The 25748-nt window shown below is 37.1% G+C and overlaps 4 protein-coding genes and 2 pseudogenes across 4 annotated transcripts; 2 read left to right on the forward strand and 4 right to left on the reverse strand.

Moving 5' to 3' along the window:
• The first annotated feature begins 296 nt into the window (after window positions 1-296).
• Window positions 297-3430, forward strand: LOC140842326 (uncharacterized; annotated as a pseudogene).
• An 86-nt stretch (window positions 3431-3516) lies between these two features.
• On the reverse strand, window positions 3517-5633 carry LOC140803654 (DELLA protein RGL2-like; annotated as a pseudogene).
• An 835-nt stretch (window positions 5634-6468) lies between these two features.
• Window positions 6469-9402, reverse strand: LOC140842327 (ATP-dependent Clp protease proteolytic subunit 5, chloroplastic-like). Its single transcript, XM_073210121.1, has 9 exons — window positions 9180-9402; window positions 9019-9102; window positions 8429-8546; window positions 8244-8336; window positions 7832-7877; window positions 7681-7753; window positions 7161-7195; window positions 6970-7058; window positions 6469-6868 (listed from the first exon to the last, which is right to left on the reverse strand). Exons 1-9 carry the CDS (start codon window positions 9308-9310, stop codon window positions 6662-6664), a joined length of 876 nt encoding a protein of 291 aa, XP_073066222.1. The 5' UTR covers window positions 9311-9402; the 3' UTR covers window positions 6469-6661.
• Window positions 9403-10916: 1514 nt separating this feature from the next.
• Window positions 10917-15007, reverse strand: LOC140842328 (uncharacterized). The gene is made up of 7 exons (XM_073210122.1): window positions 14599-15007; window positions 13201-13776; window positions 11943-12552; window positions 11769-11869; window positions 11593-11682; window positions 11364-11491; window positions 10917-11260 (listed from the first exon to the last, which is right to left on the reverse strand). Exons 2-7 carry the CDS (start codon window positions 13663-13665, stop codon window positions 11143-11145), a joined length of 1512 nt encoding a protein of 503 aa, XP_073066223.1. The 5' UTR covers window positions 13666-13776; window positions 14599-15007; the 3' UTR covers window positions 10917-11142.
• A 909-nt stretch (window positions 15008-15916) lies between these two features.
• On the forward strand, window positions 15917-20145 carry LOC140842330 (DEAD-box ATP-dependent RNA helicase 24). The gene is made up of 5 exons (XM_073210123.1): window positions 15917-16588; window positions 16764-17992; window positions 18560-18599; window positions 18844-19216; window positions 19887-20145. The coding sequence occupies exons 1-5, from the start codon at window positions 15985-15987 to the stop codon at window positions 19930-19932; spliced, it is 2292 nt and encodes a 763-aa protein (XP_073066224.1). The 5' UTR covers window positions 15917-15984; the 3' UTR covers window positions 19933-20145.
• Window positions 20146-21528: 1383 nt separating this feature from the next.
• On the reverse strand, window positions 21529-25647 carry LOC140842331 (peptidyl-prolyl cis-trans isomerase CYP21-4-like). The gene is made up of 9 exons (XM_073210124.1): window positions 25433-25647; window positions 25078-25263; window positions 24620-24659; window positions 24290-24340; window positions 23846-23931; window positions 23293-23430; window positions 23061-23211; window positions 22317-22405; window positions 21529-21931 (listed from the first exon to the last, which is right to left on the reverse strand). The coding sequence occupies exons 2-8, from the start codon at window positions 25227-25229 to the stop codon at window positions 22319-22321; spliced, it is 705 nt and encodes a 234-aa protein (XP_073066225.1). The 5' UTR covers window positions 25230-25263; window positions 25433-25647; the 3' UTR covers window positions 21529-21931; window positions 22317-22318.
• Between the last annotated feature and the right edge of the window lie 101 nt (window positions 25648-25748).

Genomic DNA, 25748 nt, shown 5'->3' on the forward strand with positions numbered 1-25748 from the left:
TTTAATTTTTTTTTAAAAAAATTATGTTGGATGATTTTTTAGATAACCTTCAACTTGATTCGATTTATATTTTTCATTTTAAATATAATTTTGACTCATATGAAAGTACATCGTCTATACTCTAATCTTAGGTAAAAATTTATGTGAGACGGTCTTACGGATCGTATTTTTTGAGACGGATCTTTATTTGGATAATCCATGAAAAAATATTACTTTTTATGTTAAAAATATTACTTTTTATTGTGAATATGAGTAATCGGTCTCACATGACACGTACTCCTAATCATATGAGTAAAGTCCAAGAAGCCCCCATTTTGGCATCTTTGGGCATACTTTGTCTCCGTCGTCCTTCCACACTGCCGATGTTCTCTTCTTCGACTCCATTATTATTTTACAATTCTTCTATTAATAGTTAGCTTAGCCCACTTCCCCATTCCATCACCTAATCTCTTCGTCTTGTAGTTTTTTGCAGTTTGCACATGGCTTCCTTCTTGTGTTCCACCAGATTTTTCATCCTCCTCTTCCTCCTCTCAGCGCTTCCCATAGCCTACATCATACGTTCCGAGACCTCGGAGCCCGCCACCCATGTGTACCACTACCACAGCGGCGGATGGCTCCGGGAGTGCGCCAAGTGGGACCAGCTCAACCGCCGATTCATCGTCTCCTTCTTCGAGGGCGGTCTCGGGGTGGTCCGGGTGGACCAAGACCACGCTCCGGGTCTGTTCTTCAGGAGGAGGTTGTGGTCGAGAACATTGACCTGGGGAAGAATTCGTCTCTCGGGCTCGTCGTGGATCGACCCAGGAATCGCGTGATGGTGGCCATCGCCGACGTGTTGGGAAACCGATACAGTGCGCTGGCGGCATATGATCTGACCACGTGGCGGCGGATTTTTCTCACCCAACTCAGCCGACCAGGTGATGATCCTCGTAATCTGCTAATGACTCATAAATGATTAGCTAAGTTCAGTAATTCAAGCTCCTGACGAGAATTTTTTAACTCTAACACCAAACTGCAGCTAATTAATCTCGTTTTATCTCCTCTCTTTCTTATTATTAATTTTCATAGGTTTCCCAAGTCTGTGACTTGTGAATATTTCTAGATAAACACGATGTACACAGACTCCTCGTGGTATCTTTAACTTCTGGAAACTAATAACGAGTGAATAAACTGAAGTTTAATATTGTTAAAAAACTAGAAATTCTTGCCGGAAGTTCGCCGGAACTCCGGTGTAGACTGCCGGAGGTCTGTTGTGGTGGGTGGCGGCTGTCGGTGGGCGTTTGATGGTTGTTGACGGTATAAAGTAAACCATTAACTATATTAATTGATATAGCCCACGATCATTCACGAAAAGTCACTCAATTCATCATACCTACTGCCAAACGGTTGTATTTAACATGAAAATTTGAACTTAACTCAATCTCAAAGCTAGCTCAAGAGGAGAGGATTGTCCAAGATCATATATACAACACCCAAGTATTTTATCGAATCGATGTGAGACAACTAACACACCATCTCACGCTCTGGAATGAACATATAGAGCGTGTAGTTTATAAATGACCTAATTATGGACAAAACGGGTGACCCAACTATGAGCAGTCCAACATATAACGGTGGAACCTGACCTCCGATACCATTTTAAGATTGAAACTTGAACCTAACTCAACCCCAAAAGCTATCTCAAAGGGGAGGACTACCCAAGACCATATATATAACTCCCAGGAATTTTATTCAACCGATATGGGATAACTAACACACCGCCTCACGCCCAGGAATGAATATCTGAAGCGTGAAGTTTACAAATGACACGATTATGGGCAGAACGGGTGGCCTAATTATAGGCAGTCCAACACATAACGGTGGAACTCGAGTTCTGATAACTCAACTCCAAATGCTAGTTCAAAGGGGGAGGATTGTCCAAGACCATATATACAACTCCCAAGTATTTTATCCAACCGATATGGGACAATTAACCGTAGCTGCTCTCGAAAAGTTTGACAACTCTTCCATTTCTTTCAGCAGGCCTACTATCATTTCCAATTTTTTTTCTAATTACCCTTCGTTATGTTTCTGCCTCGAATTTCAAAGGAACAACTTTTTAGATTTGAATTTCTGAAAATAAAACCTTAATTCGATCTTTCAAGATTGTAGATGTTTATATCCGAGAATGAAAATAAATAGAGGGATTTTCTTTATCTAAATAACCCAAGAAGGCTCTAAATGTTGTCGGAACTAGTTGAAATTTGTGGTCCTATTGTCATGTTAGAATGATGGTTGTATCATGGATCTTAAATAACCCAAGAAAGCTCTAAATAAACATTTTTTTGCTCCATAATAAATACCAATATTTTACCAACTAAAAATTTAGCCATTGATTCTTGGATCTTTTTCTTTGTTTGATAAGTTCCTTGGAGTTCGGCAAGCTCTGATTTCTCTAGAATGAGCTTTATTTAACAAACAAGAGATTGTATCTTGAATTGGGACCAATGGTCCCATAATAAGCCTCATCGAAACTATCATAATGTCCTGGAGTCCATGACTTGAACATGTAATGTTAAATATATATGTGCATGTTCTATCTATGTGGTCTATCACATCAGTATCGTCGTATAATCGAGATAGTTTAGTTGACAAAACAGATAAAGTAGTGTGCATCATACTTCATTATCTCAAGGGTGTGACTTTCCACAATCATCAGTACTATTCTGTAAGTTCTTCTAATTCGATCTGAAACCATGCAGAAGGTGAAAAAACTTTCGCGGATGATGTAGCTGTTGATCCTGAGGGAAATGCATATGTAACCGATACATCAGGAAGCAAGATTTGGAAGGTTGGAGTGAATGGAGAATTCCTGTACACCATTAAGAGCTCCCTTTTTGATCAAAAGGAGTGGTACAAGAAATTGTTTGGACTCAATGGAATTGTCTACCATCCGAACGGATATTTATTAGTGGTTCACACTTTCTCCGGTAGACTATTCAAGATTGAAATAGGAAAAGAAGATCAGGTTAAGCTGGTCAATATAATTGGAGGTTCACTAAGATTTGGAGATGGATTGGAGCTCGTATCTTCCACGAAGCTGGTGGTTGCAGGAAACCCTTCAAAACTTCTCGAAAGTTCTGATGATTGGGAGACGGCTGGTGTAGTGGGCAAGTTCAGTGGTGCAACTCATCGTTTGGTTACAGCTGCAACAGGTGAAGGATGACAAGGTATATCTAAGCCACATATTTGGTTTGGGGTATCCTAAGCGGAAACATGTGTTGGTTGAGGCTGTTTTTTCTTCATGAAATGGGGCATGGATTTCTGTTGTTTTTTCTACTTCGACATTTTTCTTTTAAGTTGAGCACTTCATATCATTTATCATGTATTAGAATGGGCCCTAAACAGTAGTTGCTTGAATATGTAATCTATGACAAGTTTCAATTTTTGTGTCCCCTTGTGCTCTCTTTCTACTTGGATATCAAGTAAGCACAGTGGTAGAATAATACAGTTCTTTCAACTGCTCTTATTAAATATACGAACATGTAGTAAAATGAAAAATACATGCCAACACCATAGTTCACAGACCACAAAACATTTGGATGGGCTTCCTTCAATTCGAAGGGCATCCACCCTCTTGATCGAATGCAGCATGAATGAATTCCATGCGACATGCAAATCCATTGTTGTCAATGACTTATTGAACCAGCATCTGACACAATCCAGAGGATCTTAGCTTAGTTATCTACATCTGATGGGTGATATTGTGATCGAAGATCCGAAGATCCCAACATTTTGTTTCTTTCTGCTAATTTTACCACTAAATTCACCTTTCTTGAGAAGTTGAGGAGATGAAAGGATTCTCATCTACTACAACTGAGTCAAGGTTAATTAATGAACTAAACATATAAACTTTTTTAACTAAAATTCTGCTCTTTTCCCCCTATTTGAACTTCCAAGCTGTAAGAGAATGCAACGGTGTGCCCTTCCAACAAAAAGCCCCTTCCATTATATTCGAGAGTGCGTGAGCTTCCATGTAAAAACTGCTTCAAAACTAAACTAGCTTGATACCTTGATGACTCGCTCAGCTCGATTTCCTCCATCCCAAACCTCACTAAAAATGCCCTCCAAACGTCTATTTTGACATTCCTAGTGAACCTTTCTTGGCCCTCTGTTGAAATTATATTGATGATCCTTCACCAAAATAAGTTCTTTCTAGTATATTTCTGAATTCATTGTTTTTCTCCATGCAATCTTCCAAACAATCGTAAAACACACTGTAAAAGAAGAGTGCTCCAATGAAACGATCCACAAATGAAGAGGAGTTGTGATTGGCCTCCACATCAGCGACCACCATTATAGCTAGGCCTGAGTCTTGTTACTGCTCTCATTAGATTCTCTAAACAATCGGGCGTTGATATCATTGTTCTTAACATCATAAACGAGTAAATAACCAAAGTTTCATCAGCTTCTACATCCAACAGATCTTCCTTAAAATCCTTAATGTCTTTTAGATTAAAAACCTTGAAAATAAAAGGCAGGTTCAAGATTGAGCAAAACTCAGCAGTCTGTTGCCAGTGTCCTTCGCTTTCTGTACATCAGTTGTTACCACCACAGTTATTTTGAGATGTTGGATTGAGCAATCTGTGAGCCCTTGCAATCAAGGCTGTCCATTGGATTCCACTCCTTAATTGGAGATCAATCAAATGGATTTTGCGAGATGTCTTCACAGTCTCAATAATGGCTTGTATAGCTGCTAATTGCATAACTTTAGCAAAGGGCAGCTCTTGGTGCGCTGCCAAGAATGTGTTGTTCGTACCCCAGGCGAGACATATCTCGTTTCTCAGGTTGATTTCTCATCTTCTCACCAGTGATCCACCCTGCTTTCTCTGTATATCCTCTGTTGAAGAGCTTCAGCGAAGTAAAAGGCTACACGCTGGACTGGTGTACCTGAATCAGATGCCACCCACAGGACATCGAGAAATCCATTTACTTGCAATGTCAAAGAGTTGATTTCCCACATTTTCTGCTGCAGACAGGAGAAGATGCACAAGCTTCACATCTCTTGCTTTCATCCATGGAAATCCCTGAGAGGGAAGGAACCAACATAAGGGTGGATAAACATGGAAATCCCGTCAGTCCTATTGGTGGAAAATTGGATGAACTTCTCTCCAGCAACTCTCAAGATTTCTTCTGTTGATAATTACTTTCCACCAAGGGGAGTCTCCTCTATCAGATTCTTCAAGTTCTCTTCTCTCGACATCTTGAATCCCTTACCACAACTATTCAAGAGATCCCATGATGCAAGAGAGATTGAACCTGGTTTTTCTTTAACAGGTTTTCTGAGTTCTGATATTGATGACTGCATATTTTCTTTGAATTCCTCGAGATCAGGCACGGAATCATCGTTCTGACTCCAAGTATCCGAATCAGGTTTCTGTTCATAATTTTAAACAACTCGGCCTTTTTCTCCGTGGCATTTTCTTGGCCACACACTGAACAAAATAAATCCATGAATTCACGTCAGCCATGTTGAACCATTGATGTTCTTCGCTCACAGGAATCGTTTTATCTTTTGCATATCCAACCAGAGGATCACAATTATCTGAACGAATATTGTCATCGCAGTGAAATGAGAAGGTAGCTTCTCCCACCATACTCACAAACTTTATAAGCTCTGCACACCATAGATCGTTCTCTATTCGGATAATAATCAATGATCATTACCAGTTTACTTCAAATAATACAAGGTCGAATCAGTTTTCAAGACCCTCTGAGCTTAATAGTGAAACAAAAATACTTGAAAAAAAAAAACAAGCTTATGGGAACTGAAGAATTTCAAGCTTCGTTTTTCAGCAGAAATATTATCTAGTAAGGCGATGGAAAAAAAAGTGTGAGAGAAATGTGACTTTTACAGGAAATGTGCTATAATCTGACACCCTTCGAGTTGTATAAGCTCTTGAAAGTTCAGCCAGAGTCGGCCAAAAATAAAATAGAGATTAATTGATCAACCAATCAAATAATTAACAATGATTGTGTGTAATAGGGAACAAAAGAATAGACAAAAAGAAGGTAACGAGAAAATGCCAACACTGGCGACAAACAAGAACGGGAGTGGCGACAAGAATCACGCATAGAAAGCACACAGGAACTTTCTCAAAATTTTTTTGAATTCATTTCCAAAATCGTTCTCTTGCCCGAGGTCAAGTTTTGTGAACTGACTCTAATCACTCTATGGTTTGATGGATGGATTTAACACAAACGAAATTATTGATTTGAAGAAAACGACATATTTGGAATTCATCGAAAATAAAATTCATCCAAAAAATCAAATGGACTTAAAGCAAACACGAAAACCACAGTAATTAGTGGACCAATTTACTTCTCCTAAATGAACACGGCTCCTCTGATGTATCCGTCTACAGCCTGCAACTAGATAGATGTGAATGAATCTAGGAAATTCCTAGGTATATCACATACAGAAGATATAGATTGAGTCCGCCTGATATCATCTTTGATTTAATCAACTACAAACTATAAGATCATAGTATAGAATTTCATGATTCACAAAAAGTTCACCGAGTTTTGGCAAGGATTCTAATTCTCAAGTTCCAGATATAATGAATACAACCTTTTCTTTAGCTGATTTAACTACAACTGAATCACACAGTGAAGACTTTGAGAACTAGTTTCCTTCGGCAGCAGCTGCAAGGGGCTGGAAGGCTTTAAGAGGATTCAAGATAACACCATCTATAAGCCCATAATCTTTGGCCTCTTTAGCACTCATGAAAAAGTCACGATCAGTGTCTTGGTTGATCTTTTCAAGGCTTTGACCAGTGTGGTAGGCCAAGTAACCATTCAAATTCGCTTTGTGATGTAGCATTTCATTAGCCTGAACACAAGGATAAGGTTCACAAAAACATTGAGAAGAACCGTTTTCTTTTTACTAGAAGAGAGAAAATGCCACCTGATAAATTATAAGCATGAAATTACCTGAATATCTATGTCAGTCTGCCCACCCTGTGCGCCACCTAAAGGCTGATGAATCATTATCCTTGAGTTAGGAAGACTGTATCTTTTTCCTTCAGTGAGACCATCAAGAAGAAAATACAGTTAATACAATTTGAGAGGCCAAGATACAATGGTCGAAACTTTAAACTGAATAAAATGAGTCGATCATATACCTTTAGTACCACCACTTAACAGGAAAGCTCCCATACTGCACAAGGATAAGGAGAGTCAATTTAATTCCCTATATTATGTCACGAAGTGAATTTTTTTTTTAAAAAAAGGACCAGACCAAGGAGTTGAAAGCTATGGATTAAGCATCATCAAGATATAGTATAGGGCAGTATCCAATACACTGAAAATTGAAACTAAAGAAATTTTTTTGGCCAAATTGTCTTCCATTGTATCTTGTTTAAATAGCGAGTGCTGAAGAGCGAACAGGGTAACACATAATCTAATAGAAATTCAGCTGCCAAAAGCCCTAAAATCGAATAACATAAAATGAACTTGCAGCAACTTCGTAAGGTTTATACATCCATCGAGTTATGGAAATAGACCGTCCGCTAAAAAGAAATATATATATATATATATATATATATATATATATATATATATATATATATATATATAATTTGTACTGAAATAATGACACAAACTGCAGCAAGACAGCCAAAAGCAGTGCCAATGAATCTTTACCTAGCTGCTAGTCCAACGCATACTGTTGAAACGTCAGGCCTAATATGCCTCATTGTATCAAATACAGCCATGCCTAAAATTAAGAGGAAGTGTATTAGATACATGAACATCAAAACCATAAGTAAAGGAAACAAAGAATCAGATATATTACCAGCGGTAACCGATCCACCAGGAGAGTTAACATACATGACTATATCCTGTCCAATTACCAAAAATATTTAGCCACAATTATTACCAATCAATCTGTGTCTAAGAAAAAATTCAAATGACACCAAAGGTTTCTAGCACACTTTCATTCGCCCATGAAGAAAGAATCAGGAAGGACAAAAACCCCACTTCTAGAAGGAAACGAGGACTTGTTATAAAAAAGAATCTGAGCGAGTAATTACAGCCACTACACCGACTGGTACAACACTGAGGAAATCACTAAAGAGGAAGCAAATCAATGAAATTGCTGATGGCTTAGGCAAGAGATACTCCGCATGTGTTAAAAATCAATGACAATGCAGTTTAACTACAATGGATTCGTATATGAAAAGTTACACGGGACGAGAAAATATTACCTTATTAGGATCAACAGCATCAAGATAAAGCAACTGAGCAACAATTATATTAGCCATATCATCATCTACTGCTCCACCACATCGTATAATCCTCTACAAAAATAAAACAGATTCCAACTTTATCATCAAGATAAAGGCAACTGACAACCTAAATGACACTTCAATTCAAACAAAAATTGCCTCACATATTGAAAAAGCTGGCTGATAACACTCATAAAACGTTCTTGAACCATTGGAGGTGGACCCTGTGCACTTTGTGCATAAGCAGGAAAGTACGGTGATGATGGAACTTGCAAGTCATCCCTAAATACAATCAGACTTCTATTATTAGAAACTAATAAAATGCTCCCTCTGTTTGAATACGAGTGACATTCAACCCGGATACCAAAGCGAAATCACAAATAAAATTCTTAGGAAACGATGAAAGTTGTAAAAATATCAGCGAACCGGTTTAAACTTCCGCTAATCAGAAACATACAACCTCAATTGGATTATAAGTTTTATGAAACAAAACCATTAAATCTTTAACTCGTCATGCTTAAATTTGATAATATAAAGCATTGAAATTGAAATATTTTGATATTGTTTACCGCTGCCCATATTCTTTCAACTAAATCACCCAGACAATTCAGCACTAAATCCAAAGCTAGAGAATTTGAGTAGTGAACGACATCAACATCAACTCAATATGACACCATCTGGGCAGCAGGCAATATTAGCAAGACCCTCAATGTGTCGCCCCTCAAAATCCAAAATACCTACGAAAAGGGCATACCTAATCGACCAAATACCACTGCGTGAGCCCCTTTCGGGCGCATAATACTGTGGAGCGTACATTGAACTTCGGATCTTCAATTTTCTGCAACAATAAAACAATATAAAGCAAAAAAAAAAATCAACTTTCGAACAACCTTGGATTATTAGAAGAAGTCATACCTGGAAGGGAGAGGCCGGAACGGAAAGGAGAGGGTTTTAGAGGAGGAGACAGAAATGGAAGAGGTAGACAGAGAAATCAAGGACGAGTTGACGGCGAGAGAGGAAGAAGAACAGACGGAAGCCTGCGCCATTTTCAGAGGGAGGAAGCTTATCCGATACACGGCGGCGACTCTGTTTATCGAGTAGATCGACAAGCGATTGTTTGTTCTCAATAAATAGTTTGTTCATTAAATTAAAAAATAATAATTTGGTTAAGGTTTAGATTTAACAAAATTTATTGTTAATATAATTTTTTATACATAAATAATATTCTATAGCGATGAATTTTATTTGATTTGTTATAAAACCATATCAGGTTTAAATGATAACACAATATGTTTGATTTTCATATAAAATTGATGTTCATTTGTATGCGATGTGTCATATATATATATATATATAGCATGCGATGTGTCATATATATATAAATATAAATATGTGTGTGTGTGTAATTAAATTATGTTATTTAAGAAATTTAGAAGTTAAATTAAAATTAAAAACTATATAAATTATTTTAATAAAAAAGGATGGCTTTTAATATAATTGTTGGATTGGTATAAAATCATTTAAACACGGATAAAATTTTATGCAGTCGATATTTAGTGCTAAATAACATTAAGATATATTTGATAGTAAATAAAAATATATACATCATCACGTCAAAGTTATTTCACCACATATTAGAGTCTCAAGATGCAAACGTCAAAATTAAATAGACAGTGAAAGAGTAAACTCATGCCTTAAAGAATGTAAACGATCTAAACTAAATCAAATCAAACCAAACAATATCATTGTTTAAAATTGTTTGAGGCTCGAGCTCGATTCGAGCTTCTATTATCAAGCTCGAGCTTGATTAACGATCCAAACCAAATCAAATCAAACCAAACAATATCATTGTTTAAAATTGTTTGAGGCTCGAGCTCGATTCGAGCTTCTATTATCAGGCTCGAGTTTGATTTTTATTGAAATTATTGAGCTAGTTAAAAGCTCGTTTAGCATGTTGATCAAGCCAGGCTCGAACTTGATTCATTAATAAGTTTAACAAGCGTGGCTTGAGCTCGTCTCGTTTTCGAGCTCGATAAACATAGAATTGAGCTCGAGTTTGAGTTTGAATCGAGCTTCTTAAAAATTAAATATATATATATATATATATATATATATATAAACTTATTTTAAATCAGACATAAAAATATAAATTCATTCATAAATAACCAAAACGACACAAATAAGAGCCAAAAAAAACATAAATAAGTATATTATTGAACATTCCAAAACCATGTTTGCGAGCCACCTAAACGAGCCGAGCTCGAGTTCGAGTACGAGCCACCTAAACGAGCCGAGCTCGAGCTCGCGAGCCTATTATCAAACATGTTTGCGAGCTCACGAGTCGAATATCCTGAGGTTTGAGCTTGATTTGATTAAATTTTCGAGCTCAAAATCGAGCTTGAGCTTGGTTTGATATGATTAACAAACAAACTCAAACGAGCTTTTTATCGAGCCGAGCTTCGAATAACTCGCAAACCGTTTGGTTCATTTACATCCCTACTCATACGTCGTAATTCCTCTAACATAATCAGCAATAGAATCAAATAGTTTTCAGTCTGAAATTAAGCCATATATATTTGTTGGTAAATTCGATCCTAACATCTAAGGTACTATTTCATCCACAAACTAGACTGCGAGGTTGAACTCCGTTAATCAAGGGGAAAATAGAAGTTAATAGCAAGGAGTTTTAACAATCTGGAAGGTAAAAAGAAAGTTGGCTGCTACTTGGAATATTTCAAGTGCTAAAACTTACCTACCTATCAACTCTTTCCATACACCTTGTTCTCAAGTAAATCACCAAAGCCGCAATACTGTAAAACATGGCATTGAATACTCCAAGAACAACACAATTTCAGTAGGCCTTCTCAGTTGGAGCATTTCAGTTAATCGCCTTGTAGCATTGGAGACTGCAAAGAGGGAGCTTTGACTTAGAATCGCGGTACTTGTAAGGATTGGTACAAGAAGGGCCAGCACACTTCTCACGTGGACCTGGATAGCTGCAACATCAAATGGATTTCCCATCGAGTCACTATGAAAGATAAAATATGAGAAGAGATGCAATGCTTTGGGGTTGTGTGTGAGCGAAAAAATGACATTTACCTGCTAGGATTGGAGGCAAAAATTTTGGGCAAACCCATGTCAGCGGAAAAAGAAACAGTGGTTCCAGTAGGACCCATGACCCATCTAATGGTGTTCGATGAAAGAAAATGAGCGTTGGCGGCCTTTTCCTGTTTTCATTTTAAAATTTTACGAATGCACTTGTATCAGTAGTTAGTAAACTAAATCGGAAAAAACATTTGAAATGTCAAGTGTCCAAGGTTCAAAATACCTGTGCCAACTCTTCCTGGCGTTTCTTCATTTTCTCTTCTCTCTTCTTCCTACTTGAATCTTGACCGAGTATTTTTCGAATTGCCTCAGCCTACAAATTTAAAGAAGTACGTTCATCAAACATCCGACCTCTAAATTAAAATAGATAAACAAGATGTTGTATGATGAATAAGAGACCTCTGATTCACGGGCTGCTTTCTCATTTTGCATTCTACGTCTCTGAGCAGCCTCGGCCTTTTTCATTTGTTGCTCGACTTCTGTCAATACCTCCTTTTGCTCTGTACCATGGGAAGTAAGCACAATTCTAACAACAATCCAAATGTAAAAAGAAAGAAGAAAAATTTCACTGACTTCGAGGAGGAGCTGGTGGTAAGCCATTTGGGAATTCAATTTGACCTGCTCTGGATGGAGAAGAAGCATCCTTACTTAAAAGGGCTCGCTGACGAGATGTAAGAGCCAATTCCCTTTTGTTTTCTGCTGGTAACTCTGACGGATCTTTCTTTTGTTTTTTCTTCTTTCCTTCATGCTCCCCAGCAGACAACGGTTCTTCTTCATCCACATAATTCATATCCCCAGAACTCGACTTCCTCACATCTCTACCAGGTTTTCCTACATCTTCCATACTGTCGTACTTCACAACCTTCCGTTTTTTTCTGGTTGATTCTGCCTCCGAATCCCTGACAACTGTTATTTTCGAAGTCTTGAGTTTCTCGAGGTATCGAATCTCATCATCCTCATCATCGTCAAATTCCCCATCCGACATTCGCTTTTTAGGCATCCTTTTGCTTTTACGAACTAAATCTGACTTATCAAGTTGCTTGTCCACACCATTCTTTGCCTGCATCCTCCCCATATCCTCCCTATTCAGACTAAATCCACCTTTCGAGAAATCTTTCCATGGAATCCCTTGAAATCCACTTTTCTTATCTACAGGTGAAGAGTGATATTCATCGGAATTTTCCTGAAACAAAAAAATATGCCAATAATGAAAAGTTGGCGGTCTTCATACGGTATATATAATATGATAAAGCACAATCACCGATTTTTAATGCAGGAGATTCTTCCCATTCAAATACTGAAGCGACTAAGTTACCCCTTCATATCATAAGAACTCAAGTCTCACTACGAACACCTGGCCATGACTTAGTCCCAACATCGAGAAAAATAAACCCTTTCATCTTTATAGTCATTATAATCATGATTAGAGGGAAACACAAATGAGCAATCCAACAAAATATTTAATGAATAAAAAAATTTGCAGCTTTCCACTCTTTTCAGGAAAAGTATTGACTCTGAAATAGCATTTAGGTCTTCAATCAATAACTATTTTATTTTCTCTATGTTGACATCTTGTGCAAATAAACTATATCTACGAAGTATCGATAATTCCATTTATCATAATCTCATGGAATTCTCTCAACACATTTTTGTATAAAAATGTATGAATTCAGCAAGCATTTATTAATGAATTTGCCTTATTTCCACGTTAATTGCTTAAAGTACTTCTATTAAATGGTAAAAACAACAAAAGAGCTAAAAAAATTTCAAGAAACATGTGTGTACACTAGATTCCCGTGCAAATAATCAAATAAGAACTATAAATCACAACCTGTGGAATAAAATGCTCTCGTGTTCGAGTGTTGTCTGATGATTGATCGACCTTTGTTGAAGACCTGCTACTGGAAGTCCCATTAGAACTGGATTTTGTTTGAATTGTTCTCGTTACACCACCAACTTTCAATTTAACTTTTTTTGGTCTGTTCTCACCACCTGTTCCATCCCCAACCACACCACTACTAACAGAGACATTCGATCCTCCGTCAGATCCATTAACTGGCAAGGACCTTGATAAACACTGATTCAAATTGAACATTTTCCCCCCAGAGTTAGAATCGGCAACGTTCTCATCACTCGAGAACTTACTTGCATCATCTGAATGTGGGGTTGAAAATCTGGGGGATTGCTCAGGATGAAATGCCGGAGCATCAGATTTAGGTCGTCGTGAGGTTTGGGTTCTCCTTTTTCTAACAGCAACTCCGATACCCTCCATTTGAGGAACCCTAGATTGATCCATCGCAATAAAAAATTCGGGTTCTAAAATCACTCTACTCCCACTAATTGCACATGTGCCGATTAATTCTTAACCTAGTCGAAAGCATGCAAGCCACGTATTGCATCAGGGTCTCTGCCAAAATTCAATACAAGATCACACAAAATAATCATCCTGATAACAACTTTTAATGTGAAACCTAAAGTAAGAACACAATCCGCATGAGTTATGCCAACCGATAAAAGAAACAAATGCACGAGTTATACCATGTATAAATTAAACAAATGCACATATAGTGCCGGAAAGCTGATGGTTACATGAAGCAACAAAACTGGCTAACAGCATTGCAAGTATAGGAGGATAAGCAGGTAAATCAAGACAAAAGCCCAAGCAGTATTAAAGTAAACCAGAGAGACCTCAAAAGGTATAGTCAACAGTATATATAAGTTGAAAATCCCTCCAAATCCATCCATTGAAAAATCAAAAGCGAGAAACAAAAGAAATAAACTAAAGCACATTAACAAAACCAAGACAAACATGAAACCGCCATTTAGCATGCATTAAACCATCGGCAAAAAAGCAAAAGCCACAAAAAACTCGCATTAATGCCTTCACTCCATGATAAAAACGCAACAAACGATAACCAAAACATCGGCAAGAGGATACAGCATTAGCAGGAAGCTAAAAAAATCAAAGCAAATAACAAATAGGCCCATGAAAATCCAGCAACCAAAATACCAATACCAATTAAACACGGACCTCCCCACACATCCGCGCAATTTCCCTACATAACTCAAAACATATGCACGTAAAGCAAAATTCAAACCAAGGACGCCTAGCATTGAACGATCAACACAAACCCAAATACCACGACATCCACCAAAAACCCCTAAAATCCCAGTAACACAAACAATTCAATCCAGGGTCAAAACCCACAAAAACAACCAAACAGATTACCTCACAAGAAGAGAACCGAAAGCACGCAAAAAATTGCGAGAGAGGGAGAAATAGGAGATCGGAGCAGGTGTAATTGAGGGCAAGAAATAATGGGTCCACGGGATAGATAAATAGAAGCAAGAATATGAATAGTGGAGAGAGAGAGAGAGGAGAAAAATAGTTTTGTTTGGGCGTATGCGCTAGGGTTAGAAGGGATGATAGAGAAAGAGGTGTTGATAAAGAGGGGTCTGGCCACAATAGTAAAGAAGACTCCCGATTTCTTCTCCATTTTTTTCACACCTGTTTGCGTGAAAATTTCGTGGGCTGTGTGTGTGGTTGCTACGAAAAGGGATTTTTCCCCCTCGGGCCGCCGACTCAGCCCGGTCCCGCCGAGGCGACTCACCTCCCTTCTCCCCCGCTCTTCATCAATACTTGTCTTATTACAATGCTGCAACTGCGCGCAGGATAAGGTGCGCATCGCCCCCCGGCTTATTTTAGTTTACCTCCGCTCCCTCTTGCACGTGCAACTTTTCCACTTGGCGCATCTACTAATAATGACACTTTGGTCCATCTATATTTTTCAGGTACTTGATTTGGTATTCTTCATATATATATTCCAAAGATAAATTTGGAATTTCAATAAACTACAAACATAATTTAAACAAAACAAAAATAAAAATTTATATTTTTTTACTCAAATAAAAATATATTTATCGAACAAATTGTGTTCGAGATATCGCAAGACAAAAAGTATTTTGTTGGTTTAATATATGGTTATACGAGAAAATATTTGTTACATAATATTTATCAAATAAAAGAATTCTTGATCTAATTATTGTTCTAATTGTAGAAGACGATCTTACATCTATATCACTCAACCAGATCTTTAACCTTAAATATATTACATCGAGCTATTTAACTCCCACTAATTTGTCATTCAATAATAATTGAAATAAATTTTTTATTTAAATCAACTTATCACCAACACAAAAAATATTAAACGAATCAATTCAATTTCGGATACTTAGACAATATAATATAAATTTGTTGGAAAAAACAATAATCATATTATTATTATTATATGTCATTATTATTAATTTTCTTCTTATTTTTTGTTATCATTTTTATCTTTAATAATAATTTTTTATTCTATTATTTTTTTTATATTTTTTAATTATTATTATTTTAAAAAAGAAAATAAACGTTAAATGCCCGATTCTGCTATATTTTAAAAGTTTAGGGGGTAACTTCATATTAAAAAACCCCCTAATTCAGGGATGGAAAGGGACAAAAAAAAGATAATACTGGACTATGAATATAATTTCCGGATTGTAACAAGTCCCTTCACTTGTATCTCTCAAACTACAAATAACAAAATTCCCAAATTAGGGACTAGGGTTTAAAAGAATGTCCAAACGAAAATTCGGATTCGAAGGCTTCGGCATCAATCGCCAATCCACTTACAACTTCGAGCGATCCCAACCTTCGCAGAGACTCTACGTCCCTCCGTCTTCTCGTGGAAGCGCCGGTGACGATGACGCTGACCTCGACAACATTGATTACGCTGAAGACCGCGACACACCAGACTATGTCGTCACTGACGGTAAAAACGGCTTTCCTGCTGCTGAGGAAGATGAGATTGATCCTCTGGACGCTTTTATGGAAGGATTACACGAGGAGATTAAGGCGGCACCGCCACCTAAGGTGAAGGAGAAGCTGGATAAGTACAGGGATGACGTGGAGGATGATCCAATGGAGAGTTTTCTGAGTGCGAAGAAGGATTTAGGTCTGCAATTAGCCGCGGATGCGCTTCACGCAGGGTATAATTCGGATGAAGAGGTTTATGCGGCTGCTAAGGCCATAGATTCCGGGATGGTTGAGTATGATTCTGATGACAATCCTATTATTGTCGACAAGAAGAAGATCGAGCCAATTCCCGAGCTTGATCATAGCTCGATTGATTACGAGCCGTTCAATAAGGATTTCTACGAGGAGAAACCTTCTATCTCAGGTGATCGAATACGACCATGTATTTTTGCATATCCTTGAAGATTTAATTCAAATTGAGGATTTTGATGGCAGTGCTTTGATTTGATTAAACAGTATATAGCTAATAAACTGGTTGTACTTTAATGCTTTTTAGTTTCACAGTTGTTTGGAAAGTTTCTGATTTATAATGTTTTCAGGTATGAGTGAGCAGGATGCTATCGAATATAAGAAGAGCTTAGCAATACGTGTATCAGGTTTTGATGTTCCACGGCCGGTTAAAACTTTTGACGATTGTGGATTTTCTTTGGAGCTAATGAAAGCCATAGCAAAACAGGCATACGAGAAACCAACACCGATACAGTGTCAAGCTTTACCTATTATGCTTTCTGGAAGAGACGTTATTGGTATAGCAAAAACCGGTTCTGGGAAGACTGCCTCATTCGTGCTTCCCATGATTGTTCATATAATGGATCAACCTGAACTTGAGAAAGAAGAAGGTCCCATTGGAGTAATATGTGCACCCACTAGGGAGTTGGCTCATCAAATATATTTGGAAGCTAAGAAATTTTCCAAAGCTCATCGCATCCGTGTGTCTGCAGTGTATGGTGGAATGTCCAAACTTGAGCAATTCAAGGAGCTAAAAGCGGGATGTGAGATAGTCGTGGCTACTCCAGGAAGATTGATAGATATGATAAAAATGAAGGCTTTGACCATGTTGAGAGCAACATATTTAGTGCTAGATGAGGCTGATAGAATGTTTGACCTTGGTTTTGAGCCACAGATAAGGTCTATAGTAGGTCAAATCAGGCCAGATCGTCAGACAGCACTTTTTTCAGCGACTATGCCTCGGAAAGTTGAAAAACTTGCTCGGGAGATTCTCTCTGATCCTGTTAGAGTCACCGTTGGAGAGGTGGGTATGGCTAACGAGGATATTACCCAAGTTGTGGAAGTAATTCCATCTGATGAGGAGAAGTTTCCATGGATTCTTGAAAAACTTCCTCGAATGATAGATGAAGGCGATGTTTTGGTTTTTGCTTCGAAAAAGTCCACAGTGGATGAAGTTGAATCAAAACTGGCTCAAGAGGGTTTTAAAGTTGCAGCACTTCACGGTGACAAAGATCAGGCTTCTCGTATGGAGATATTGCAAAAGTTCAAATCTGGAACTTACCATGTTCTTATTGCAACTGATGTTGCTGCTCGTGGGCTTGACATCAAATCGATTAAATCTGTGGTCAATTTTGACATAGCTAAAGACATGGACATGCATGTACATCGTATTGGAAGGACTGGTCGTGCGGGTGACAAAGATGGTACTGCATACACTATTGTTACACAGAAGGAGGCGAGATTTGCTGGTGAACTAGTCAACAGTTTGATAGCTGCGGGTCAGAATGTGTCCATGGAGCTGATGGATCTGGCTATGAAGGTGATTTATCTGTTTGGGTTTCTCTTTTCGTTTTTTATTCATCTGCTTATTAATTAAATTGGTGGAATTCATTTCCACTACAATGTCTTATTTTGATATTTTTCTTTTTCTTTTTCTTTTTGATACTGATGTCCGTTCTCCTTAGTCTTTAGTGATATCTGCTCCAGGGTTAGAAAATGGATTACCCTAGTATCCTATAATTTTCTTAACCCCAGATCCTTAAAATCAAATTGTATCAAATAACCATTTCCACGTAACTTATATTTCGATTTAGAAAATCAACAACTGATGAAGTCCTGCAAGTGATTTGTAGGATCTGTAGGACACCACTTGGGAGTCAAGTAAAAGGAGGGTAACAAAGCAAGATGTGGCTATTTTACGTTACTTCAGCTTGACTTCGTATCTGATGCATACTTTTCATTTTGATCTCATTATATGGGTTTGAAGCTTGAAGTTCAGAGTCACTTAGCTGTTATATTTATGTTGGCTGAAATTGTCTCCTGCCTGTTTCAATATTTGTGTTTTGTTTTTTAATGTTTTAGTGACTTTTAATTTGTAAATCATTAGGATGGAAGGTTCAGATCCAAACGTGATGCGCGGAAAGGAGGTATGGATAATTTTTTGTATGATAAATGCATATTAATTTTTTCCATGTATTAGGATAAGTGGTTCTGGGAACTTGAGAATGATTGGTCATTTTCCTCGGCAGTATTTGTGCTGGAGTACACATCATAGCAAATTATCCTGTCAAAATAGAACTATGGATTCTTCTCTTATCATTATGTGATAAATGCTATTGGAATTCTGAAAACCTGTCCTTTCACTTATGTGATTGTTCAATGATTCTGCAGGTGGTAAAAGAGCTAAAGGAAGGGGAGGTGGTGGTAGAGGTGTTCGTGGCGTGGATTTTGGTTTGGGTATTGGGTATAATCCTGAGTCAAACACTACTTCAAATGCTGCTACTCCTAATCGCTCTACAGCAGTTAATTCACTGAGAACGGGGATGATGGCACAATACAAAAACAATTTTGTTCCGGCGTCATCAAATTCGTCCTCGCAGTTTGGACAAGCCATTAAAAGAACAGTTTTACCTGGGTTTGTATCTGGTGGGACTATTGGTGGTGACATGCACGCTGCACAAATAAATAGTCCGGTAGCTACTGCTCCAGCATCAGGCAGCATGCAGGGTTCCAGAGGAACTGCAAATATAAAGCACTTGGAAAGGTGACTTTTCTTAGCTGAATGGATTGAATTTTACCGTTTTCCTGGATGGTTTTCGCACTGGCATTAGGCTATGACATTCATGACTGGAAAATTACTTTTTGTATTGCCAATTGTTTTCTGTTTCAATTATGTGGTATATCGGCCAGGCCTTCTAAGCAATACGAGTTTCTTGTCTCCCTCTTCTCCTTCCACCTCTCTATTGTATCCCAACGTTCTCTCTTTCTCCACCCCGGCCCCCCACCCCCCCAAAAAAAAACACGCAACCCAACTCTTTTATGCTTTCCCCTCCATTTTCTTTCTTATTGTTCATGTCACTAGAGATGAATCAGTGGGTATAATCTTGGGAGTATTAATGCCATTCAATACTCCGATGTCCACATGATTGATCTAATCAAAGACCTGCATTCTACCTTTCAGTGTACATATATATATATTTACAGTATCATTCATTGAAATGACCAAATTTTTACCAGTACAAGTACACGAAAGTGAATACATCATATTTAATTTGACCTTCTAATCATGTTATGATTCAATTTGCAGCCTTTTTCGATCAAAATGGTTAACAAAACTGGATGAAAAGAAACAGACGGGAATTGTTTTTGTGCCTTATAATTCAGTGTTGCCTGTAAATTAATCTTTTGTTGTTTATTTTTGGTTGCACTTTCAGAGATAAAACAAGAGATAGACGGAGACCTTCTGGCTGGGATCGCTAGTCCATAGCGCTAGTCCATAGAGGGAATACCTGCTTGTTCACCACAGTAATCTTGGGTTAAGTTTCATCTGACAATGGTTTTATTTGTATTCATGTGCCTTCCGTATCATAATGTACTGTCTAAATTAATGAATTATCAAATATCAGTTATATGAGGTCTACTAGACAATGATTTGTGTTTGGAGGACTTCATATTAGTAATTAGATTTTGTTATCCTTCATTTATCACTAGGTTGCCATATACCCGCATTAAATACCCTTTGTTTCTGAGGAATGTGCTCATTAAATACTATAAAGGTATAATTGTTTTAACCTGTAAATTGTATAGAAAATACGTAAATGTGAGTTGGTAGTTGGCATATATATTACACACATACATGAAAAATTAATGGTCGCATATTCAACTTGACTCGAACTGGAGATATATCCAAAAAACGCGATTGGGCCTGAAGGAGAAGTCTGCGCAGCTGCACTAGCATTTTGACATCTTCCCTGTGATTCATCTGTAGGAGGGTGAGGAAGTCGATCAAAGATAAGAAAAGACGAACTGTGGACAACGAGAACTTTATATATAGATCAGAAAGTTAATATACAAATACAAGCTTAAAGTGATGAACGTTACAATTTGCTAGCACCATAATATCTTTGCCAGTGTTTTGACTGGTGACAAAGCTCTTGAAGTGAATAAACGGAATCGTTTATGAACATTTTTCCAGCACTCTGATATGACAGAAGTCTACGTCTAAGTTTGGGCATTAATTGTATAAATTTATCTGGAGTTGCAGCAAATTAATGAGAAAAACTTTTCTCATAGTATATCTTAACTCAGAGTCAGAGCTGCAACAAATGAATGGAAAAAATATTTATCAATCTAGTGATTGTGAGCACTTGGTTCAGAAGCTAAAACAAAGCCATTTTTGAGTAAGAAACTGTTTTCCCATCAATAGCATTTAAAATTCTCGGTATTATCTCTATTGATTTCATGTCGAATATTATATATCAATATATATACTACAAAGTTAGATTAAAGTAAGCAATACTGTTTAATTTGTTTTGGGGATACCTAACAAGGTATTTGTATAAATAGTTTCATTATATTCTTGGATCTCGTTGATTCAATTTTTAGGCCTCGGAGAGTATATTATGACATTTAAATTCTTGTTTATACTGTTACAAACAGAAGTTGTAATAGAAGGTAGACGGTAGTACATCGACACTAATTATTGAATATGTTAGCAATAATTAATGATTATTGATCTTTTGACTAAAGACATTTCACCATTGAAATTCAATGATCATGTAGACAATGTGAGACTATGCGTTCATTAAACGATATGATCCTGAGAAACATGATACATCATGATATATGAAGATAATGCTCATTTTATGAAGACATCGTGACGATTTGTACATTCCCAATCGCAGCAGACAACTTTTGGGAAGCTTCTAAACACTGGCAAATATTAGTATAGCAGTTGAGATCGAAGCACGGGCTTGCATTTCTAGTTTGGAATTGGCCTGGAATTTATCAAACTTAGCCCGGGCTTGCGTATACTATTTGAAAGAAATGGCAGTCTCTATGAATTGAACTCGCATGTAAAAATTCTGTTCACTAGATTAAATTTCACAAACGTACAACAATTTTGAGTTTCTCGTGTGCATATACATACACAATTACAACCTAAATATTTCTTTTTTTAAGCAATATAACGTACAACTACTCCCCCATGAAGCTGAACCTCGACGAACTACAAATAAATCAGTTTTGTTTCTTTAGTTAATCAACCATTCGGAGGTGGTAATAATCATATAGTTAGCGGCAGGAATTTCCCCTCCAGACACAAGAAAATTTGTACCAACTGTCTGCACCATTACAAATTCTCAAGGATCCATATTATCGTACAACACACGAAATAACATCCAGTAAAATGATTTCTATCGGAACATGTAATTGAAGCTCAAAACCACCTCACCTGTTCTATACTTCTTGTTATGAAGGCCTGCCATGGAATACAAACGAAAAAAGAAAGTGTGTCAAGTTGCAAAGCAGATATTCCCCACCAAATGAAACCGAAAATGGATCGAAAGATTTGGTGTAGCAAAAACAATGTCAAGATAAAAAAAAGAGATTTAGTTGGTGATGTTGATTAAGGGTGCAAATGAAATTAGTTGACCACGAGTTTTTCGAAAAATATTTGATTCATATCCGAGATCATCAATTTGAGCCAAACGTGAACATGTTCTAACATTTTTTTAGCAAAATTTAATTCCAAACTCAAATACTTAAATATCTTTGGCCCAAATTTGGTTCGGTTATGTTCGTTTACACCCCTAATGCTGATAGGTTAATCATATGATTCAAGGATTATATAAAAGACAGCGTACCATTACACTGTTTCTTTCAGAGTCACTTCAATGATCCCTATGGGTGTTTTAGGCCGATAATGCTCATCTGTATCTGCTTCTTCGATTTCCTAAAAAACATATAAGATAGCGATGCATTTGCTGTCAAACTTCCAAGTTAAAAGATAAACGAGATTTAAACAGACTCATTCCCAACCAAGTGATTAAGTTAGCAACCACGATGATGTGGGTAAAGTAATTAGGAAAGCAAAGAAAAATACCCCATTTCACAACAGGTTCTCTTTCACTACAAACTAAATTTACTGAATCATGTGATCAAACGGCTTACTTATCAACTGTCCCAGGCAAAAAATTTCTTCGAAATTTACCAGCTTGCCATTAAACGCGTAAGCACCATTGAGTAAATCTAAAATCACTGGGGCTCATAATTAATAACACTATTGCTTGGTAACCTCATCTTATTGGTTGAATACCAAATAAATTTTCAAAGTTAAACTGAGTCTAATTAGTTTAAGAAATGCTTCACTAGGGTACGCAACAGGAAGAGGAGAGGAAGAAGGAAATTTAAAAAAGGCAGCTTAAAGTACCTTTAAATTGTAGAAATAAAAAGGAAAAGAATTAGCCAGATTATAAAAATGTTCACAAGTTGGGCTTCGAAGGTTTTGGACCAAAAATAAAAGATGCACAGAAGCCTAAACACACAAGTCTGGCCAATACAATTATTATAAAGATAAGTACAAGGGCAAAAAAGGTAAATTATTTCACCTGAACAACGTCTTCACCCTTGATAACACGACCAAATACATTAATTTTCTCATTCAGGTCTGGGATAGGTGCTGTCGTAATAAAGAGATCAAATTTGCCACCACCTTGTTTTGTCTTAGAAGTGCCAAGCATAAAAGCTTCATGCTTCATGCTAGATAGAGTATCAAGTCAATAGTCAATGTTTATTCAGATAGTGTCATCAAAAAATATGTAGATCCAAGGTAAGGCGGACCTGGTATCGAGGTGATTGTAATGCTTTCCCCTTGAAGTCCAATCTTCAGTAGTTCCAGTTCTACTAACATCACCTCCTTGAATGACAAAGTTCTTAATCACACGGTTAAAGAGCATTCCTTTAAAGTGTCCATTCTCACTGCAGATAAAAATGAATGGAGAGATTGCCATAGATGAGGCTTTCATGAAGCTTCTCTAGAACTTTCTAAGGGCGAGTGATGGTAAATAAACATCATACAAGACACAAAAGTAGCAATATTAGCGACAAGCAGAGGTGGCTGCTTGATGCTGAAAAACAAGTTCTAATGTTTGGCAAAGGACAAAAGTTGTGGACAAAAAGTTCTTTTATTTTCTTTTTTTTTTTAATTATAGAAGGGTTGCTCCGTATTGATCAGAATACCTTAACCAGCCAATGCAGCAAAACATATTCATCAGCAGAAATTAGAAAAATTTATGTAGGAGGGAGGCGAACCAAACTACAAAATATAAACTACATGAGCCACCTTTCGAAAATATATGGCAATTTATAACGAAAGTAGTTGTGAGGTACATACCAAGAATCAATAAATTTATCAACAACCTCAGGAGAGCCGTCCTTATAAAGTTCCACAGTGATTGAACCTTTTGAGGTATTTATCACCTGCAAGTATCGTATTATATCAAAATCCATCATAGAAAAGCGATCCTAACTGGATTTCAGAAAGAGAATAGCGGAATTAACAAACAATACATATAGTGGTTTCTTAATTGACTTAAGTATAATCTAGATGCACTCACATCCGAAAATAAATGCTCAAATCAGGTTAAAATCTACAAAGTAAAAGAGGGACGGCAATATGATTTATATGCCATCCAACATCAAATAAACATATAGAAACTGCAAAGTGCAGCGAGAAATGGTTCCCACAGAGGTTTACTGTTACAGGTGTAAATCTCAATGTATCCCATCAAGATATCTAACTCAATAACTCATGAAAGTAAAGATGCGAGAAACTTACAGCATATTTGGGAGTGTCAGGTTTCTTTGACTTGCTAAATGAGCTATCATGCTGCACAAAGGAAACAGCGAAGATTTAAGAAAAGGAAGAGTAAAGTAGTGAAGAGAAGTCATGGATGATGAAGGTCTGCATCTAGTACATCATTGAAACTTACTTGTAGGCTTTTAGCAAAAAGGAAAAAAAAGTTAAGTAGAAATATTAAGAACATCAACGCGGTAGGACAATTAAGAACTCAATAAATAGTGGAAAGTATAGAGAAAAACAAAATTGAAGTGCAAAAGCTGTGATAAGATGAAATAGAGCTACAAAAATCACAATGAGCTAGCGCACCTCCAAACCGGATACCAGTTCTTCACTTGAAAAGTTTGACCTATGAACAATGTAAAGATTGCATAAGGACATGTGCTTCACAGTTCCCACCACTGAATTAGCACATAAATGTGAAAACAATACCAATCTTGAACTTAATTACACCCCATTTACAACATACATGAGCGACTTGAGAGCAAACTCATTCTGACAAAAAGAGAAACAAGGGGAGTGTGATACATTTGATGTGCAGGGAAAGAAGACTGAATTCTCCACAATATTAATTTTCATAAACAAATCATGCCAAAGAGACCAACATATCACAATCATTTTTCACCTCAAACCGCTAGAGGCATCTCAGATCTATATACTCCAGCTTAGATAACCAACTCTCGATATTTATTCAGCAAACCAGCAATCAAGTATCAAAACAAACAAAATCCCATTAATTCAAGAAGAGTAAATGAATCAGAACATACCTTCTAGTCCAATGTCTGTAGGTAGAGAAAAGAAAAAAAGCTGCGACAACGACAACAAGGAAATAAATTGCAATGGTGACCACACTTATTCGGCTCGGCGCCTTCTTCTTTTTACTCTGTATCAAAAGAGCTTGGGGTTTGATTTTCCCCATTATACTTTGAAACAACACCAATCCTTTCTAATCTCTGCAAAATAAACTAATTCATCAACAAACAGAGTAACCTCCGTATCTCTCCTGATTTCAGCAAACAGTTTCACCCCGATTAACAAACAAATCGAGAGAGGAAACAAGCATCAGATCAATAACTAGAAATCACGAGCATACAAATGAATAAACAAAAAGACAAAATATACCTTATCCTGATTTATCCTAGATCCAAAGTCACTCGACGAGGAGGAGCGATCACTCTGATGGTCTCAAATACAATTAGCGTCGAATTTCGCAGTCAGAAATGCTAAATTGTTTGTATGAAAATTCGAATTTTGTGGGGAAAAAAAAGGGAAATTACGGTATTTACAGCCGACCACCGCGTGATGTTATTGGGCCCGGGCTTAATCGTAAGAAACGACGCCGTGTAAATGGTGTTTGAATTTATTATCCTCGGCTTAATGGGAAGAAACGACGCCGTGTAAATGGTGTTCAAATTTATTTTCCTCCTCGTTAACTTTT

This window comes from Primulina eburnea, chromosome 10, assembly GCF_022965805.1.
Source record: "Primulina eburnea isolate SZY01 chromosome 10, ASM2296580v1, whole genome shotgun sequence".
Classification (NCBI taxonomy): domain Eukaryota; kingdom Viridiplantae; phylum Streptophyta; class Magnoliopsida; order Lamiales; family Gesneriaceae; genus Primulina; species Primulina eburnea.